Source organism: Artemia franciscana, unplaced genomic scaffold (genome assembly GCF_032884065.1).
Source record: "Artemia franciscana unplaced genomic scaffold, ASM3288406v1 Scaffold_1300, whole genome shotgun sequence".
Lineage (NCBI taxonomy): Eukaryota > Metazoa > Arthropoda > Branchiopoda > Anostraca > Artemiidae > Artemia > Artemia franciscana.
This window is the reverse complement of record NW_027062787.1, coordinates 72,150-91,919: the sequence shown is the minus strand read 5'-3', so window position 1 is coordinate 91,919 and position 19,770 is coordinate 72,150. Positions and strand designations below refer to the sequence as shown.

Below are 19,770 nucleotides of genomic sequence, written 5' to 3'. Positions count from 1 at the left end.
TCTTATGGAAGGGATGTTCTTATAAACTTCAGTGAGTGCTTATTTGATTGGAAATTAAAAGTTCTAGGTCACTGTTTAAGAGTAAAAAGTGATTGGGGGCTATGCAGTTAGCCTTCTCTCCCATGCCGTTATTCCTTCAAATGGATCAGATAGAAATTTTGAGATAGCCATTTTGCCAAACAATTGTTCAAAAGTAAGATAAAAAAAAATCCAATGTTGACACGCACATACCCCCAGGGCCAGGCGTTGTAAGTTATGGCCAGTGGGCTAAAGGCATTTTTTAGACCCAGAAGAAGCTGTTGAAGGATGCCTTGCGTATCCTTTAAATTTTGGGATCTCTTGTAACCTAATGGATCTTTTGGAAGAAACATTCTGAGACCCAAACAATAATGCTAAAGATTATATGAAAATACCAGAAGTCGAGGATGACGCAACTCAACCTGCTGCTTCACGGGGGAGGGTATATTTTCCACGGAAATTGTATCTCTGAAACTGATCCGACTAGGCAAGGCACTGGTGTAAAGTCGGATGCATTTTTTCTGAATATGAACTCCCTTTATCCATCGGCAGTGTCTCACTGCTCTTTTCTGTATGGCAAATTTGGGCCCTTGGGCTCTAAATTTCCTCGACGTTGCCACTGTTGAAGAGAATGGACTGCAGGGATGGTTTTGAAATTGATGTTGAAATGCAAGTGGAACTTCATGAATCGGTAAAGGGTTTTGTTTTTCCGGGCATAAACAGACCAGTGACTAAGGACTCTTTGAGTCCATATAATATTTCTTTTGTAGAGGGTGGGGGTGTGCACTGGGCACCTTCGAAACAAAAAGTTATTGCCGATCTTCGTTTTGAAAGAATATTGTTGTACATCACGTTCTTTTGAGATGGACGCTAGACTACAGTTTCAAGGTCACAAAGATACAATTCGGCCAAAAACCATATTTGAAAACGTTTATTGGCACTTTTGTCAGTAACCGTTCAGAAGTGAAAACGAAGTTTAAAAAAGAAATCTTTACCGTATCCTTTACCTTTTTTTTTTACCTTCGATAAAATGTGCGAGAGTGTGCGCAATAGAAGTCATTGTACGGTTGTGACCGATCCAAAGGAATGTGCTCGAATCGCTGGCGATCCAAACTTCGAATCATTCCCCATCATAGATTCCAATATGGTCGTCTTACATAGGAAAAAAGAAATGTTATTTTAAATGAAAATATCGCTGATGGCAGCGCAATTACAGAAATCTCGATAAACACATGTTTTCATTCTTTTACAACGTGTGTAGGTGCCAATGGCCAAGGGAGTGACAAGTTCAAGTATATTATGGGGATACTGATTCACTTTGGCTAAAAGTTAAAACCGAAAATTTAGTTGAAGATTTAGAAAAAGGTATGCACAATAGCTCTCGAAAGAACTTTGCCAATTGGGACGGGCCCATTTACCCGGAGCTAGTGTAGCGACAGGTCCAAAATAAATTATTATTATTAAATCCGAGACGGGGAGCGACTTGATTTCCAATTGTGCTTGCAGGTCCGAAGGTAAACCGAAACAAACACACAATGAGCAAATCAAAAAAGTCTGCACGGGGGTGCGTAGACACAATGGGAAATATAATTTTGATATGAATGTTCATAGAAACTGTACGGAAATTAATCTCATTCCAAGAGCGAAGGTCATGGGAACCCATTTTTAAGCATTATTATCAATGTCATAATTGTTTTTTAAAAACGTTTTTTGTAGTGCCTTTTATTGTAAAATTAAAAAATGTATTATTCTTTATTTTATTTTTGTAGTGCCTTCCATTTTTAAATGAAAAATATGTATTACTCTTTAAATTTATTGTTCTTGAACATAGGGAATTATGGTTATTTATTCAATGGACGGATGCATCTACAGTTAGTCGTATTTTGACATTTAAGGGACTATGTACTAATTGAAAACTCCACTCGGATCATTTCTTTGTGGAGCATCAATGTCTGGCAAAACGACACTTTCAACGAAAATATTTTAAAATCGTAATAAAACGTTTTTAGAAAATGCAAAAAAAATTTACTATTGCTACAGTGTCTGGCAAGAATCCTACGATAAAATAAAGGCTATTGCGCAAGGCACGAAATAAATACGGACCTGACATTTTTAATATAATTCAACCAAATTCTTGGTTGATTATTGATGATTTAGTTAAATCTATTGAAGAATGGTCTCAGGCTGGAGGGCTGCCAGCCCCTTGCCATGCTCTTATTACAATTGTTCACGGGCCAATCTAATCATGAATAGATTTCCGTAACCCTAGTTCTACACAATCTCTTTCAAAAGAGCAGAAGTATGAGGACACCTGCTTTGAGTTGTACCTACTATATCATCTACAGGGTTGTTCATGATTCAAGTTCCCTCATAACTTTAAACAGTCAAATATATCCGGGTGAACCGAAATTTCTATTCTCGGCATACAATCAGGCTGCAAATAACCCCTATGGTTATATTTTACTGGACCTCAATCAGAACACACCCGAGGATTTGTGTGTATTCGCTGATATTTCGCAAATTATATTTAAAATATAAGACACTGTGAGAAAATCTTTAAAGAAAACATTAGATTTTGGGGAATGATGCGTGAATCCGTAACCTTTTTAAATGTGGCTGGATCATCCATCCGCAAATGGTTAAAGCATTCTGCTCTTCCTTCAGCAGCCCTATTTCTGCGTTTTACCTAGCAACACTAATGCAATCTACTCAAATATCCTAATTTTAATATCATTCCTTGTATTTCGGGTTCTAAATTTGATCTGCGACCAAAAAAATCATAAGCGAATTTATTCAAACATTATTATACACAAAACGTAGTCACAAGTGCGTTATCTTACTATTAAAAAAAAAAAAAAAATATCACAGAGCAAATAGAATGCACCGTCAATAAAATTAATAAATACTCAACTAATTGATCAATAAAAAGCACAAAATTGGACTATTGTCTAAAAACTTCAGAGTTGCGCTGACTTCATCTAACTTTAAAATTCAAATAATGTAAGGGTGTAAACACATTCATAAATAAAAGTGGTAATAAAGAATTGAAGGGCAGAAGTACACAAATACTACAGTGAGTCAGAATATAATATTGTAGCTAATACTAGAAAAGTCATTAAATATAGCAGTTAACATTCTAATATGACAGATATTACACATAATACCATAAAAGGGAAAGAAATCAAGCAGCTTTATAGTATAAATAAACCGGCTGTCTTATAGTTGAAGGATATGAACGAAATAAAAAGCACTGAACGAAATAAATGTTAGACAGGTGAACAAACACTTGAGTTTTTACTTCGGGTTTTTCTTCGATTTTTTTTTCGGGTTTTTACTTCTGGTTTTTTAATAAAAATAAGAAGGAAGGGAGTTTGGTAGCTTGTCCATTCTTTAAAGCTTAAAAATATGCAAACTGAAGTTTTTAACGAAAAAATATTTTCTAAGTGATGGTTAAACGAGGCTGTTTGTCTATGTTCTTTTCTCCTACAATAAAATCGTAGCTATGTCCATATATAAATGAATACATTTTGATAATTTTTAATCAAAATTCTTACTGATTGAAGTTATCCATTAGAACAGATAAAAGTCAAAAGAATTTGCAAGAATCAAGAACTTCAATTTCTCTTCGTTAATATTGGTACTTGTAATTCCGTCAAAATCATGGGGGGGGGGGCAAAGTTGGAGCCAATTTTCGCAAATAAAGTGATAAAGTGAAAATGACAGTGATAACTGAAAAATCAGCCATATAGCAGAACAAATGCAAAGTTTGCTTTGCAAACCGACCCGTTTCTGTGGATTCTGGAATTACACAGGCTTATTTTAGTTTTGACAATATCTTCAAGAAACTAAATTTTAAGAGGGGGGGGGAACAAACTAGAATCTTGTAGGGAGGAAAGCTGCCCCCCTCCCTGCCCCATAGCAAATTACGTCCCTGCTTGAAATAAAACTAAAACTTGAGATTCATGAATTTAATCTTGAGATTCACTGATGTCAGTTGCTTTGTGTGAGTGAGTGAACACTAGTCCAGTATTGTAGAATTTAATGTGGCAAATGGATGAACTTCATCCATGATAAAAATTCATAAAGATCGTCCCTAAATCCTAGGATTAGAAAAAAAATTGGTTACTGAATACTAAATGGTTTTTAGAATTCATATGGCTAGATCCCATCTGCATTATTGGTACCTTAATATCAAAACGCACAGCGAATCTTTTTGTTATTATGTCTTTGTCGTAAGAGCTTAATGAAATTAATGAAATTTGGTAAAAGAATGGCACATTTACAAGAGCTTGTGTCCAATTTTCACTCTATACATTTTAATCAATAGTTATCGTAAGGTTGAATAATTATTTACAATATTTTTGGCAGGAATTCGTTTCACTGTAAAGGGGTGCTTGAAAAAGGCAGGGACCGGTAAATTGCATATATTGTCGTCCTTACAACCAAAGGTATCATATGTTTTAAAATTTCTGAAAAATTGCCAAAAAACTGTTTGCTAGGCTTCTCCAAAAGGGAAGAGGACGATGGTAATCTGGATGAGGAGGATCAAAGCGTGGTTGCAGAGTCTTTCCCAGCTGATTCTACCTTTGAGAGCAGCTTAGTAAAATAGATTTTGAATTTAATAAAAAGCAGGCCTTTGTTGTTTATTTTCTGTAACTTACTGGTTTTTTTTTACTTACTGCTGGGTGTTTACAGTTAAGTTTGAAATCTAATGTCTTCTAAATCCCTGAAGTCTCGCAAGAAACAAAAACAGTTCCTTACTGTAGAAATTTTATTTCAGAATAATTTTCTGCTTCATGGATATTTTTCTTAATTCATTCAGAAACAGAGTCTACAAATTATCGCTAAGAACAAACTAGGAAGAATACCCATGACGAAAACTACGTTAACCTACTGTTTTGACTGCGAAACTTTTTTTTTTATATTGTGGAAATTTGTTTTAACCTTTTAAAGGTTAATGATGTGGTGTCGGGAGGATTACAGAAAAACACCTCATATATCATTTGATGTGTAATCAAATAACCTAAAATAAGATCAAGGATCATAAAAGTATAAAGCTATGTAGTGAGCATTCCTTTAATTTGACAAAACGCAAATCATGAATCAATGAATTGTGTCATGAATCAATGATTATGAATCGTCTAATTTGCGGGATTACTATTTTCTAGTTGGAAAAAATGCGGCTCCTATCAAAAGAAACGAGGTAATTATTAGGATTGATATGCTTTGGGTAAAGACAATAATCGCACATATTTTTTAACTTCAATTGACGTTGGTTGATTTTTTACGTTGACGTTGGTTCAATTTAACATTGGTTGATTTTTATTGTTTTTGTAGTGTTGGAGGCGAATTTCATTGTTTATGTTCACATCTTGACGCTTGAAACCCTATATTAAGGTAAATATTTTGTAGGTCATCAATGGTTATAATTTCGTGTAAATAATTCATTTTTAATCTTATGTTTATACTCGCTTATGATCAACCTTATTCGAACTTTCACTTTCATCGACAGTGATGTATGCAGTAGGTAAGGAATCTGACACATATGGCCTTTTCTGGCATACAAACTGTTGATCAACAATCGTGAGAACAGAGTTGTTTATCAATAATAATTTTCACGATAACACAAGTTGTTATTTATTGGAAATAAAAGGCAATATTTTCAAAATCAATTGAACAAATTTTTTTTTTTTATAAAACACAACAAGATTTCGTCACTGCCCTTTGGAGAGAAAAGGGACAGGCTATTCAAAAGGACGTACCTTATCATGTCTTAAATTAGGAAAAGAGATCAAATTAACAATTGTACAAAACGTTAATTGTTTTTCTCTTCTAAACTGTAGCAACAACAAAAATCCTCCATTTTGTCCCTCCTTGTAATTTACTGCTTATATTTGACTAACAAAATCGACAAACAACAATTTTAGTTTTGGGTCGTTTTCATCCATATTGTTGATTGACAAAACCTTTGTTGGTCGCAGGAACACGATTTTTGATCAACAACTTCTCGCCAGAACAGGCCTATAATATGGTAGCCATTGTTATCGTTCATGTATTTGCACTTGGTTAAAAAACTAAAGTTTGACAAATAGCTCAGTAGCCGAGTAGAGACTCTGTTATTTCCTTTAGGCAAATGACTCATTGTTATTCCTGTGTTCATGTGAGGACACACTTAATTGTGTTGGTTCTTCTTTTTTAATCACAGAAATAGATATAATTTAATACGGATTAGTAGTATTTTCTATCTGCTATTTAATGGGTATATATCTTGGCACTTGAAATATAAAATATAATTTAGCATTCAGATAAACAGCCTTGGGGAGCACCGATATCATTCAGCTGTGGTGAAAGCCTAGCTTTATATATCCCTATATTAGCCCTATAGCGCTATATTTTGAAAGAGCACATCTTTTTGGTCCTTCTTTTTCATTAATAGGAGTGACAGCAGCTGATAGTAGCGTTGGTGTTGCTTACTGATATTCATATTTACATCTTGGCACTTCAGATTTTAAATGTGATTACTTTTTAAGCAGATACCCTTGAGAAGCCCCAATATCAATCGGTTTTAGCGAATGAGTCATCACAAGCTCTATATTTGTATGAGCGAATACTTGATCTTTTTGGCTCTTCTTTTTCCTCGTCCTCAATGATAATGGATACAGATGGACAGGGGTCACTGGCAATGGTTGTGGTGGTTGGCATTGTCTCGAAAGTATCTTTGTTTGAGTCACACTCATTGTCAAGTCGAAATGTGTCTAGACGAGGTCTGAGTAGGCCAGCGTTGATATCTTCTGTGGCCTTTCGGAGCTATAAAACAGAAAGAAAAAATCAGTTAAAAATTTGAAACTAGTTGAGGGCAAACTTCATTCACAGTTTTCCTCCAAAATCAGCTATGTGGGGTCGAGTTTGAGCTGTGCGACCTTGAATTTATTCGCGGCTGAGTTGTCGTGAGGTCATACTTAATGCACCCTGAAGATATATTTCCAACCATGTTTATTGTTATTCGAAGATCATTTTCTATATACTAAATATAGTTACTAGTGTCTAGCCGTATTGTCATATTATCAGTCAATTATCTTATATACAATATATATTCTTCAGTCAATATATTATAATAATTCATTTAAAAAGTAAATTCTAGTACAAAATTATTAAAAGGCGCCTATCTGCCTTAGTTTTTTTAGAGTGTCCTCTTCTTCTGGTACCACGTGGCTATCACTGAGGGACGACCTTCGGTGGTCGACTTTTGCGAACACGAATCACATGACCAAAGTACCTCCACTTCTTATGTTTGATCACTTCGGTTATCAGAGGCTGAGACGTCTTCTGTCGTACAGTAGCTTTCGTTACTTTTTGGGATAAGTGGATATTTTGATTGCGCCTTAAACAAATGTTTACAAACACGAGGAGCTTATTTTCCAGTTGTTGATCCAGGTAAAAAGTTTCAGAACATAAAGCGTTGAGAGGACGTTGCTATTGAACAGCCTCAACTTGAGTTGGAGAGAGTACTTCTGACTGCTCCAAATTTGAGAGAGTTTCATGAAGGAAGCGTTAGTGTGGCCGATTCTAAGCTTGCCTTCTTGCTGACATGATCCTGAACTGTAAAACTTCAATACTTGAACTCGACGTTGCTATTGAACAGCCTCAACTTGAGTTGGAGAGAGTACTTCTGACTGCTCCAAATTTGAGAGAGTTTCATGAAGGAAGCGTTAGTGTGGCCGATTCTAAGCTTGCCTTCTTGCTGACATGATCCTGAACTGTAAAACTTCAATACTTGAACTCCACGACTTGATCTATCACCTGGTTATTGTATCGTAGGACAAGTGGAGATATAGTGGTCTACATACTTTTTGTTTTTTTTTTGGCATTTATCTTAAGGTTAAAAAGTTTGGCAGTGTCTTTGACTTGGTTAAGGTGTTGCTGGTAAACAAAATTAGAAACAAGGAAAAATTTACAAATCTATTCCCTTTTATAAGTTTGTTTCTCACCTCAAATTTGCAACCCCGTTTTTAACGTTAATAACAGACTGTATATGTTGTTATTGAGGATTCCATCAACAAAGATAATTTGTCCTGCACCTGGTGTAAAAATCATATAAAATATGTTTTAAACATAAAATATATGTATATATGTATATACAGATATATATGTATATATGTATATATGTGCAATATATATACGAATATATGTATAGGTCTATATGGAAAAATATAAAAAGATATTTTTATATTTATAAAAATATAAAATATGATGTAAAAATACAAAATGTAACAAGTAGATATAAAATTAAACCAGGGCATGCATTTCTGATCAATATTAACTACTTGTCTTCAGCATCTGCTTTAAGTAATTGAAAAAATAAAAAAATCTACTAGATAAAAGCATAACGAATGATTTGGGATTTCAATTTTGTGTATTTAATTTCAAAATTTCAGGTATTTTTGTATTCATGTCTGGGAGGCACCAGTGCAAAAAAAAAAAAAATGATAGCTCGGTGTTTCACGAAGGAAGACAGACTTAATCGTTGAATGGCTAAAAATTAGTCCATTACCTGCCACATTAGGCCTAATCTGTTGCGAACTTTCTCTGTTTGATAATCATTTTATCTGAAGAGTATCAGCAGCTAAATTACTATTTTTATTAAACGAAGGGAAAACTTGAATCCACTAGAATGAAGTATATGTTTACATCAGGAATCAAAGTAGTCAAATTTAAATCTTCGGTACAGAAAAAAGCTGGTAAAAAGAAAATATTTTTTTCTTTCAAGAAAAAGTTCAAGCACAGGGTGCCTCATTAACAAACTATTTTTATTTTAACAAAATACAGACAATTTTATTCTTAAGGAAGAAACAAAGAAATGAGGATGCCTCTTACATACCTCTTTTAGGGCCACGACTCCCACTAGTTTGCCAATAGCAGTGACGTAAGCATGGGTGACATTCAACATACTAAACATGCTATGAGCCTTGATCAGTGGAGTTCTTTCGACCAATTGAAATGGGGAGGGATCTATTGTAACATCAAGGAGGCATATGGTTTGAGATAGTTCCTTATCCTCCCACTCTTCTCTCTCTTCTGGATTTAAGTCGATACCTCGCATCTATAAAGCAGGGAAACTGTTATTAATCTGTTGGTAATTTTCAAGACAAGTTAAAGAATTTAATTCCTTACCATTAAGGGGAGCATCGTTTCTGAAAGGGAAGATTAAGGTCCAAGATTGTCGAAAATACGAATATGAAATTTCTGAAGAGCGGAATATTTGGAGGATTTGAACCCAAAAATGTATTGTTAGAGCAAATAGATAATAAAGACGATGCTCAAGCAGTCGATTCAAACTTTGAGCATTCATATCAAAGAATTGAACAGTTTTTTTCTCATCAAAAAAAGAAATATCATGAATTCGGTCGGTTAGGTTCCTATTGCTGCCAAATAAAAAATGAGAGCTTTCTTCAAATAAAAGTAAAGAGCAATGTTAAAGCTGAAACGAACTAGAATTATCCTGTATATCAGGAGGCACGAGCTGTCAAACCTACTGTAACTCTCCATTCTTTACGTTATAGTTTAACTAGTGCTTACTTGTCACTTTACTTCAATTTGAAGAAGCATTTGTTTTAAATTTAATTCATTCTTGTTTTTAATATTATGATGAGTCTATCGAAGATGTTTAATATATTAAAGTCCTTTGGAACAAAATCCTTACTTATAGTTCTTTAATATTAATGACTAGTTCTTTTCAGGAGGTTCGCTGAGTTTAATTTCTAATTATTCTTACTAAGTCCTTGTTGTTCTCATGAGACAGGTCGTGCTCGCAGACATATGTGTTTTGTATTTAATTGATCTACCAACTGGGATTAACCTTTTAGCAAAAACTGGTAAAACTAAGATTAAAATGCGTGTAACTGCAGTGAAAAACCGCATTAAATCACAGGAAAATCGACATAGTTTCACTGAAAAAACGATCTATTTTTTTTGTTTACGTGTTGCTTGAGCCCATTGACAGGATGTTTCCTTTTATAGTTAAAGCCTATGTTCCTAGTTCCCCGAACTGTTTCAGCAAAAGTGACAAGTCTCTTACATTGCTTGTGCTTGCGGCAAAACCAAGAGTTTCAGCCTCACTCAGCAACCGAACGAAGCTTCTGAATTAGAATCTACCAGGATGGCCGGTCTTGTGGCAATTCTTCGGTGAACTTTAGCCACCACTTGTCCCATTTCTGGCCAAATTTACAGAAACTTCCAGCAGGCTCCAGCTCATTTTTAAAATTTTACTCCTTCTCTTTTATACCATGTTGATAAGGGCTCAGCAAGAAGTATCCGTTCAATAGGGCGGTCGTTGGGGTGACGCAAAACATATCCAAGCCAGTGGAGCCGGAACGCTTTATGATACTTTAGATTCTTTCGATGTTGAAACAATGTCGATGGATATCACCATTCGAAGTCTGATCCTATATCAGGATGCATAAAATGAACGTAGGTAGCGGGGGTGATCAAATATCCCTCTATAATTAGCAACCTCTGTCTTTTGGCCTTTTTCGTGAACGGAGAGGATACCTGAAATTTTCCCCTCTTTTGGGAAATTTTTGGTTTTCCATATTTCTGTAGATAACGGCCTTTAGATGGTTTGCAATAAGGCTAGGGGAAGATTCGTAAATCTCAGGCAAAATACCGTCCTCACCAGGAGATTTTGGTTGGCGGATTTCGACAAGATCTTGCAGAAACGTGTTTATTTAGTACGGCCCCATCGAGACCGAGGGTGGAGTGCTTTCCACTTCTACATTTATGTTTATGTTGGGGTTTAGAAGTTCACTAAAGAGCACTTTCCATCGCACAGTTTCGTGGGAATTTATTCAACCGTCAGCTCCCAAGACTCATGATATCCTGTGTACGTTGGCTTCGACTGCGTCAGGTGTGTGACTCGTCGAAAGGTCTACTGGAATACCACTTTGAGGTGCACAACTCGGGCTTCTCATCGATGGTTAGGGACGGAGGAATCTGACCCAAAACTGTAAGTACTTCACAAGCAAGAGAAAAATGAGCTGTTTGAAACCCCCCTTTGATCCCAATTTAACTATCTCAGGATTCAGTCTGGTGAAAAGATAAAAATTATCTTTATTCGTTTTGTATAAAACTACTACTACTACTAATAACTCACTGCAGCACCAAGCCACCTGAGGCCAACACAGCTACGCACGCTCCTCCTTCAACCTAATCTATTTAAAGCCTCCCTCTTTACACCCTCCCAAGAAGTTCCCATTTCCTTTAAATCTTTATTTATGACATCCTCCCAACCCAGACAAGGACGACCTGCTTTCCGTGTAGCCCCAAACGGTTGGCCAAAAAGAACAATCTTCGGTAATCTGTCTTCCTTCATCCGTAGAACGTGGCCTAGCCATCTCAACCTTTCTTTCAGTATAGCCCCAGAAAGCGGGATTGAACCTAACTTTTCGTACAACCTACTGTTTGAAATACGGTCAGTCAGCCGGGTACCCAGAACAATCCGTAGGCAATTTCTCTGGAAAACATCTAGTAAATTTTCATCTGCTTTTCGGAGTACCCATGCTTCAGAGCCATATTTGACCACTGTCATCACTGTAGCTTCCAATATTCTAATCTTGGTTTGTAGACTTATCTTTCTATTCTTCCAAACTTTTTTTTAACTGTGAAAAAACACCCTGAGCCTTAGCTATTCTACTTTTACCATCTTCACTGCTCCCACCATCTTTACTAATAATACTACCAAGGTAACTGAAGCTCCCAACCTGATCAATCTTTTCGTCACCTAATGTCACCTGTTCATCTTCACTTATTCCTAGCCTTAGTGACTTAGCCTTCTTAACATTAACTTTCAAGCCTATTTTAGCACCCTGAACACGTAAAACCTCTAAAAAATTATTCATTTTGCTCACACTTTCATCTAATATGCTTAAATTATCAGCATAATCTAAGTCCAGGAGCGTTCTTCCATGGTCTCCAATTGCCTTTCCTGTGCTCCTTAAGACCAAGTCCATCAAAATGATCCATATAAAGGGGGATAGAACACAACCCTGCTTAACTCCTGATTTAATACAAAACCAGTTGCTAACCTTCATTTCATCATATAACGATAAGACCTTTGTTAACGCTCTTCTATCAACAGAATCGAAAGCTTGCTCATAATCGATAAAACTGAGGACCAAAGGTGTTTGACAACGAAGGGACTTCTCAATTATTAACCTAAGAGTGAAAACATGGTCGACACATCCTCTACCTTTTCTAAAACCGCATTGTTCTTCCCTTAAAACTTTGTCTACAGCATCTCTCAGTCTAAAAAGTATCATATTACTCAGTAATTTGCTACCTACAGAGACCAGACTAATGCCTCTATAATTACGACACTCACTCTTGTCACCTTTCTTATACAGTGGTTTAATTAAGGTTTTCCTAAAATCATTGGGTACTTCCCCTTTTTCAAAAATCATGTTCATAATCTTCAGTAGCTTCTTCCTAACCTCAGAGCCACCATATTTAAGAAACTCATTAATCATACTATCAGCACCTGGGTCCTTATTATTTTTTAATCGTTTTAGTACTGTCGCTAATTCTTCCTCACTAAACAAATCTTCCTTCACATCCAAGGTATCACAAACTTTTTCATTTTCACCTATATCTTTTCCTGCAACTGTATCTCGGTTTAGCACATTCTCAAAATGTTCCACCCATCTTTCTTTAACTTTTTCCTTATCACTAATTGTGACCCCATTTCTATCTTTAACTGGGACTAGTCCGGATTGTCTACTCCCTTTCAATTTATTAACATGCCAGTATAATATTTTACTATTATACCGTCTAGCCGCATCTTTCAGATCCTCAGCAATCTTAGACATGGCCTCCACTTCACATCTCCTTAGTTCATATTTTAATGCTTTCTCCACTTTCTTTACATTCCTTTTGTTTTCATACGACCTATCACTCAGATAATTCTTATACAAACCCCTTCTACTCTCTATTAAACCTAAAGCTTTTTCACTAATATTCCTAGTTGCAGTCTTAGCACTCTTCCCTAGGACACTATCAGCAACTTCACAAATTGTTTTTCTGAAATTATTCCATCCATTATACAATAAATAGAATAAATGTCTCTAATTAAGCTGCCCTGTTTTCATAAACGATTTTTTTCACTCATTATTATCTAATATAAGAAAGTTCTAGCCCATCTAAGCTATCTGCACAAAACTGGTGTCAACACCTTGTAGTTCCTAGAGTTTCCAGTATGTGACAAAACATTGATTTTTTATCTGTTTAGTCCAACATTGTTTTTGGCAGATCTAACTGACACAAGTGGATAGGTCAGATCTGTGTCTAGTGTCTCAAGATCCAAATATATTAGAAAATTTAATAAATTATTTCACTTCGGCACTTTCTTTAAATTTTAGTTCTTGTTGCTACACAAAAAAATCATAAAGTTGAGAAAGCCTCCTACCTGTGGCACCTTTTTACCAAGGCTTCCAGCGAGCCCTTCTGTAATCGGATCAGTTATCAGGATTGATCCAGAGGCCGAATTCTTACGAGCTCGGAATATTGATTCGAACGCTTGTCTTAGACGACTGAAAGAAAGGTAAGCTAGAAAAAGTGAGGTAAAGGGTAAATGTAAGTGAAGGTAACTAAGGTATTTTTTCCAACAATTCATAACACAACCACTTATAAGCTCTTACAAACAATACTGTGTTTTCTTATCTTTACAAAATGTCCTCCTTCGCCAAGAACTGCATGCAAGCACCATTAAGCCTCATCACTAAAATTTTGAATAGAACCAGCACTGATTAATTTGAGCCACTTCATACGGGCAATGAACAATTTTCCAGTTCGTTTACGAACAGATTTGTAGTGGCGTCATCAAGAACTTCGGATACGCTAGGCATTTTTATCTTTATAAAAAGTGTCGAAATCTCCTTGATGTTGTCACTTATTTTTCATATTGAAATTCAGAGCCAGAATACCTTTATGCTTAAATAGCCAAAGAGTCAATCGAAAAAGAGGCACAAAAAAAGACAACAACCGTAGAATATACCATTCTCTGAGGACCCGATAGAAAATAGTTCACCCCACACATCAATCTTCCAAGCCTCCCCCCCCCCACAGAAAAGGAAAATCTCCTGAAAAGTCTATCTTGATCCTCGAAAAGTTAGAAAAAACGATATATTTATGAAACTACGCAAAAAAATCTTCACCTCTGTATGTAAGCTCTTTACTGCATACAATCTCTATAATGAGATATAGTCACTTTCCATTCGACAAAAACGAATACCCTCTTATGAGGATCCGAAAATCGATTGACTTGTTCCATTGACCACCTCTGAGACAACTACCCATTTTATAGTATCACGTCATAATTTTCAAAGCTTATCGACATTCGAATTTATTACATAGAGCTACATATGAATTTTGAATGCCTTTCATCATAAACGTATATTTATAAAAATAAATTTCGCATCTACAATTCAATTGCTAGCATAAAACAAAAACGAAAAAAAAAATGAAGAAAGACATGATCAATGATCACAAATTTTTAACCTCATTCTTTTAATGCGCTTTTCTGGTAGTCTCGATAAGCACCGTTACCATATTTGTCAGGTTTTTATAAAACATAAAATTACAGTCAACCTCCTTCAACTACACAAGTTCTATCGATTAGTACAATTCATTTTTTCATTTCTTGAGGAAGGAGTTCTCGATAAGTTGAAATATCACTTTTTACTGAATGTTATTATGTACTGTTTTTTTCCTCAAAGAAATATTTAGGAGATAGATATGCATAAAGAATACTTCTTGGTAAAAATAACTAGTCCTTAATAGCATAAAAACAGCCTGAGACACAATTCGATTTTCCTTTTCTTTATTTCTAGCTGGTGAAGGAGAAGTGTTTTTTTTTTCTTTTTCAACGATTTCAGATCAGGAAAACGGAAATATCCAGGGACCTTGGCATGAACTATATTTTTTTTTATTGTCAGGGTCATACTCAAGATTCTAATTTGGGGGAGAAGGGGATTTGTCTATGAAGAATATCTTCTTTTTTTCTAAATGGCCAAAAACAGAGTCTTTTTGTGTGATTTCAAATGTTACGGGATGTTAAGCTTATTGGAGGGTAATTCCATTTACATTCGGAACATATTGTAGTTGGAGTTGTACCTGCGACCTAATGAAGGAAGAACCTCGGCCGATAAAGAAGGATAAGTATAAAGATCCCCCAGAGCTATTGCTAGTGTAAAAAGCGTCAAATAGACATTTCAGTTGCTGGGTCTTATTTACAACAACAATGATCAAACTTGTCGCCCAACCTTGCTGCGGTGGGTATCAAACATAGGACTCCGTATTGCTATATAGAGCATAAATCCACTGTGCTACACCAGGGTCTCGACCAATAGCAACCCAAAAATAATTATTTTGAATCTCAAAATAAAGAGTACATCATTGGAGTCGCCATGATCGAATAGTTTCATGGCTTGAACAACAAGGAAAGTCGTCTTTTTTGTATTGGAGGCAAATTTTTGTCCTCATTTTTTCCATTTTTTACTTATTTACTGCTAGTGAGGCACTGAAACATCATAGTGATTTTTAGGGCTCATTTTAAAAGTAATTGCTATATTCAGTCTTTTGTAATGAAAAAAACACAATACTTAAAATAAAATCAATTATTTTTAACTAAAACTGCATCTTGCATAGAAAATGTAGAAGGACGTCATTATTGTAACCTAAAACCATAAATAACGTTATGGTAAAATAGCTTAAAGGGTGCCCTGGCTAACGATGACAAGATTGTTCGTTCTTTAATAGTCCTGCAACGGAATCATTGTATAATAGATGGGGTTGCGTTATACCTGCTATCACAAGCCGAGAGACTTTGATTGGGTGTCAGGTCACAAAGGACTTGACTGTCTTCTTTCTTTTCCTTGTCCTGGCAAAATGAATTTGACCTTTTTATTGCTGATTTAACGTGCACAGCAGATGTTTTGTGCTTTGATGAATCATGTATTTGAAATAGCTGAAATAAAAATTTTATTATTACTATCTATATTATATATCCTATACTATATATCTATACTATCTATCTATCTATATAATAGCCACGAGAAAAGTCACGGATGCGTATTTATCTGTTTGTTTAAAAGTTCTTTTAAAACTACAAAAAAACTTTAGCGTAAAGAGAGAGATGTTGAGGAGGGGGAAACCCCCTTCACATACGTAATAATTACTGTTCGTTTGAAGTTTTAATGTTTTCCTTAGTTTAGGTTGAAAATATCAGTTTCATTAAATTTAATTATAACTGGAGACAAATCTTGTATTTTATTAACCTTTTTGTTACACTGGAGCCGAAGCATTGATGAAAGTATTAATTAAAAAAAAATTCTTTCAACTGAAAGTTCAAACGAAACTGAAACTTCAAACGAACAGAAATGATCCCGTGCTTGAGTGGGGCTGCCATTGCTCAACTCTTGCTCTTTATGCTAAAATCCCAATCTTCTTTTAAAATATTCCTGATTTGAAATCAACAGCCCTTGTGTTTGAAAAGTCCTTCTTAAGAAGTTGTGACAAAAATAAAACATAAGCGTAAAGGGCGAAGGTTGAGGAGAGGGATGCCCCCCTCATATACGGAATAAATTTTTTTCGTTGTAAGTTTTAATGTTACTCCGTATTTTCAGTTGAAAAAAATAACTTATTTTTTTTAAATTTAATCTCAGATCGTCTTTTCAAATCATGCCAGGGTATTCCCTTCCCCCTGCTTAAAACTTCCCCAAAAATTTCCTCTTACAGTCTTTTTCTCTCAGGGTGTGGGTTCACGCCATCCCCAGAGGTATAACTATTCGACCGTTCAACTATGTCGAATCAAACGGCAATCCTGAAATTTTTATTAGATGTTTTAGAGGAAAAAAGGGGCGTGAGAAGGAGGCTAGTTGTCCCTCCAATCTTTTCGGTCACTTAAAAAGGGAACTAGAAAATTGATCTTCTAGGACCATTCTTTCGATACGATCACCAATAGAAAAAAAAACAACACGCCTCTATGTAGATTTTGTACATTTTGTAGATTTGTAGACAGTAGTTGACACGTCTATATTAGGGTTCTCTTATAATCTGAATCTGGTGTGATGTTCATTAAGATCACTCATCAATTTGGGGGTGTTTCTCTCCTTTTCCAAAAATCAGTTAAATTTTCTCAAGCTCGCAGCTTTTGATGGGTAAAAATAAACTTAATGAAATATATATATATATATATATATATATATATATATATATATATATATATATATATATATATATATATATATATATATATATATATATATATATATATATATATATATATATATATATATATCTACTAGCTGTTGGGGTGGCGCTTCGCGCCACCCCAACACCTAGTTGGTGGGGCGCTTCGCGCCCCCCCCCCCCCAAGCCCCCCCGCGCGCGTAAGTCGTTACGCGCCATATTAGTTATGCGCCATTGTAGTTGTGTCCCTGTGTCCCACCTGTGAATATAGATAGATTTATATATGTGTTTCAAACTACGCAAAAATTGCGAATAAACAACATTCTTGGCTTTCCCATTGTCTGTGCATATGCAAAGCCGTATGTACTAATAATGACGTCATATACAAACGCTCTTTTTACAAACAAACAAACATGCATCCACATAACTCGTTTTTATATAGATAGATACAATACAAATTAACTGCGTAAAACTTGCGAATAAACAACATTCTTCGCTGTCCAATTGTCGCTGCATATAAATACATTGTCAGGTTTACCGACCCTCGAACATGCAACGTACAATTGTCCATGGGAAAAACAATCAGGATTAAGATCTATACCACATTTTTCTAATGATTGACCTTGAGCTTTGTTAATGGTGATTGCAAATACTAATCGAATTGGGAATTGCAATCTTTTAAATTGAAAAAGCAGATCCGTTGGAATCATGGGAATGCGAGGAATAAGAACAGCCTCACCCTCATAAGGCCCTGTCAAGATTGTGGCCTCTATTAGGTTTTCCATTGTTTTTTTTACGGCAAGTCGCGTGCCATTGCAAAGCTTTGGTGGGTTGATATTTCTTAAAAGTATTATTGGTACGCCTATTTTTAGTTGTAGCACGTGTGGTGGAAACCCTGAAGGATCTATGGAATTTAAAAATTCAGATGGATAATTAACCGCTTCATTTGGTTCCAAAACTGTGTCGACTGACTTGTAAAGGACTGCCTGGTCTCGAATCTTGTTCAAAACAATATTGTTGATTTCGTGGACGTCTATATTTTTGGGTGCGAGAATCGCTCTTTCACTTAGCCATTTATTATTTTTATAATTTTTTAGAATATTCGGAAATACTTTTTCAATCAATTCATTTTTGGACGTCACTAAATTACAGAAATCAGCAGGTAGTTGTATACGTCCTGAAATTGAGTCTACTGTTTGACCAGAGTCATCGTTTTGCAATCGGACACGCATATTTGTAGTTAATTTTAATATTTTTACGTGTGCCTATAAATTAGAATTTTTTAGGCAAGCATTCATTTCGTCTGCAGGAGTTAAACTACGTAAAAATTGCGAATATACAACATTCTTGGCTTTCCCATTGTCTCTGCATATACAAAGCCGTATGTACTAATAATGACATCATATGCAAACGCTCTTTTTACAAACAAACAAACATGCATACATACAACTCGTTTTTATATAGATAGATAGATAGATAGATAGATAAAATACAAATTAACTGCGTAAAACTTGCGAATATACAACATTCTTCGCTGTCCAATTGTCGCTGCATATAAATAGATTGTCAGGTTTACCGACCCTCGAACATGCAACGTACAATTGTCAATGGGAAAAACAATCAGTATTAAGATCTATACCACATTTCTCTAATGATTGACCTTGAGCTTTGTTAATGGTGATTGCAAATGCTAATCGAATTGGGAATTGCAATCTTTTAAATTGAAAAGGCAGATCCGTTGGAATCTTGGGAATGCGAGGAATAAGAACAGTCTCACCCTCAAAAGGCCCTGTCAAGATTGTGGCCTCTATTAGGTTTTCCATTGTTTTTTTTACGGCAGGTCGAGTGCCATTGCAAAGCTTTGGTGGGTTGATATTTCTTAAAAGTATTATTGGTACGCCTATTTTTAGTTGTAGCACGTGTGGTGGAAACCCTGAAGGATCTATGGAATTTAAAAATTCAGATGGATAATTAACCGCTTCATTTGGTTCCAAAACTGTGTCGACTGACTTGTAAAGGACTGCCTGGTCTCGAATCTTGTTCAAAACAATATTGTTGATTTCGTGGACGTCTATATTTTTGGGTGCGAGAATCGCTCTTTCACTTAGCCATTTATTATTTTTATAATTTTTTAGAATATTCGGAAATACTTTTTCAATCAATTCATTTTTGGACGTCACTAAATTACAGAAATCAGCAGGTAGTTGTATACGTCCTGAAATTGAGTCTACTGTTTGACCAGAGTCATCGTTTTGCAATCGGACACGCATATTTGTAGTTAATTTTAATATTTTTACGTGTGCCTATAAATTAGAATTTTTTAGGCAAGCATTCATTTCGTCTGCAGGAGTTAAACTACGTAAAAATTGCGAATATACAACATTCTTGGCTTTCCCATTGTCTCTGCATATACAAAGCCGTATGTACTAATAATGACATCATATGCAAACGCTCTTTTTACAAACAAACAAACATGCATACATACAACTCGTTTTTATATAGATAGATAGATAG

The 19,770-nt window shown here is 35.4% G+C and overlaps 1 protein-coding gene across 1 annotated transcript in view; it reads right to left on the bottom strand.

Moving 5' to 3' along the window:
- Positions 1-2,776: 2,776 nt before the first annotated feature.
- The window catches only part of LOC136042445 (chloride channel protein 2-like), a 75,173-nt gene continuing 58,179 nt past the window's right edge, over positions 2,777-19,770 (bottom strand). The window contains exons 11-14 of the mRNA XM_065727409.1: positions 15,870-16,033; positions 13,475-13,598; positions 8,897-9,118; positions 2,777-6,825 (exon numbers count right to left, since the gene is read on the bottom strand). Coding sequence (XP_065583481.1) covers positions 6,574-6,825; positions 8,897-9,118; positions 13,475-13,598; positions 15,870-16,033 — 762 coding nt within the window. The 3' untranslated portion in view covers positions 2,777-6,573. The remainder of the gene's footprint in view (positions 6,826-8,896; positions 9,119-13,474; positions 13,599-15,869; positions 16,034-19,770) is intronic.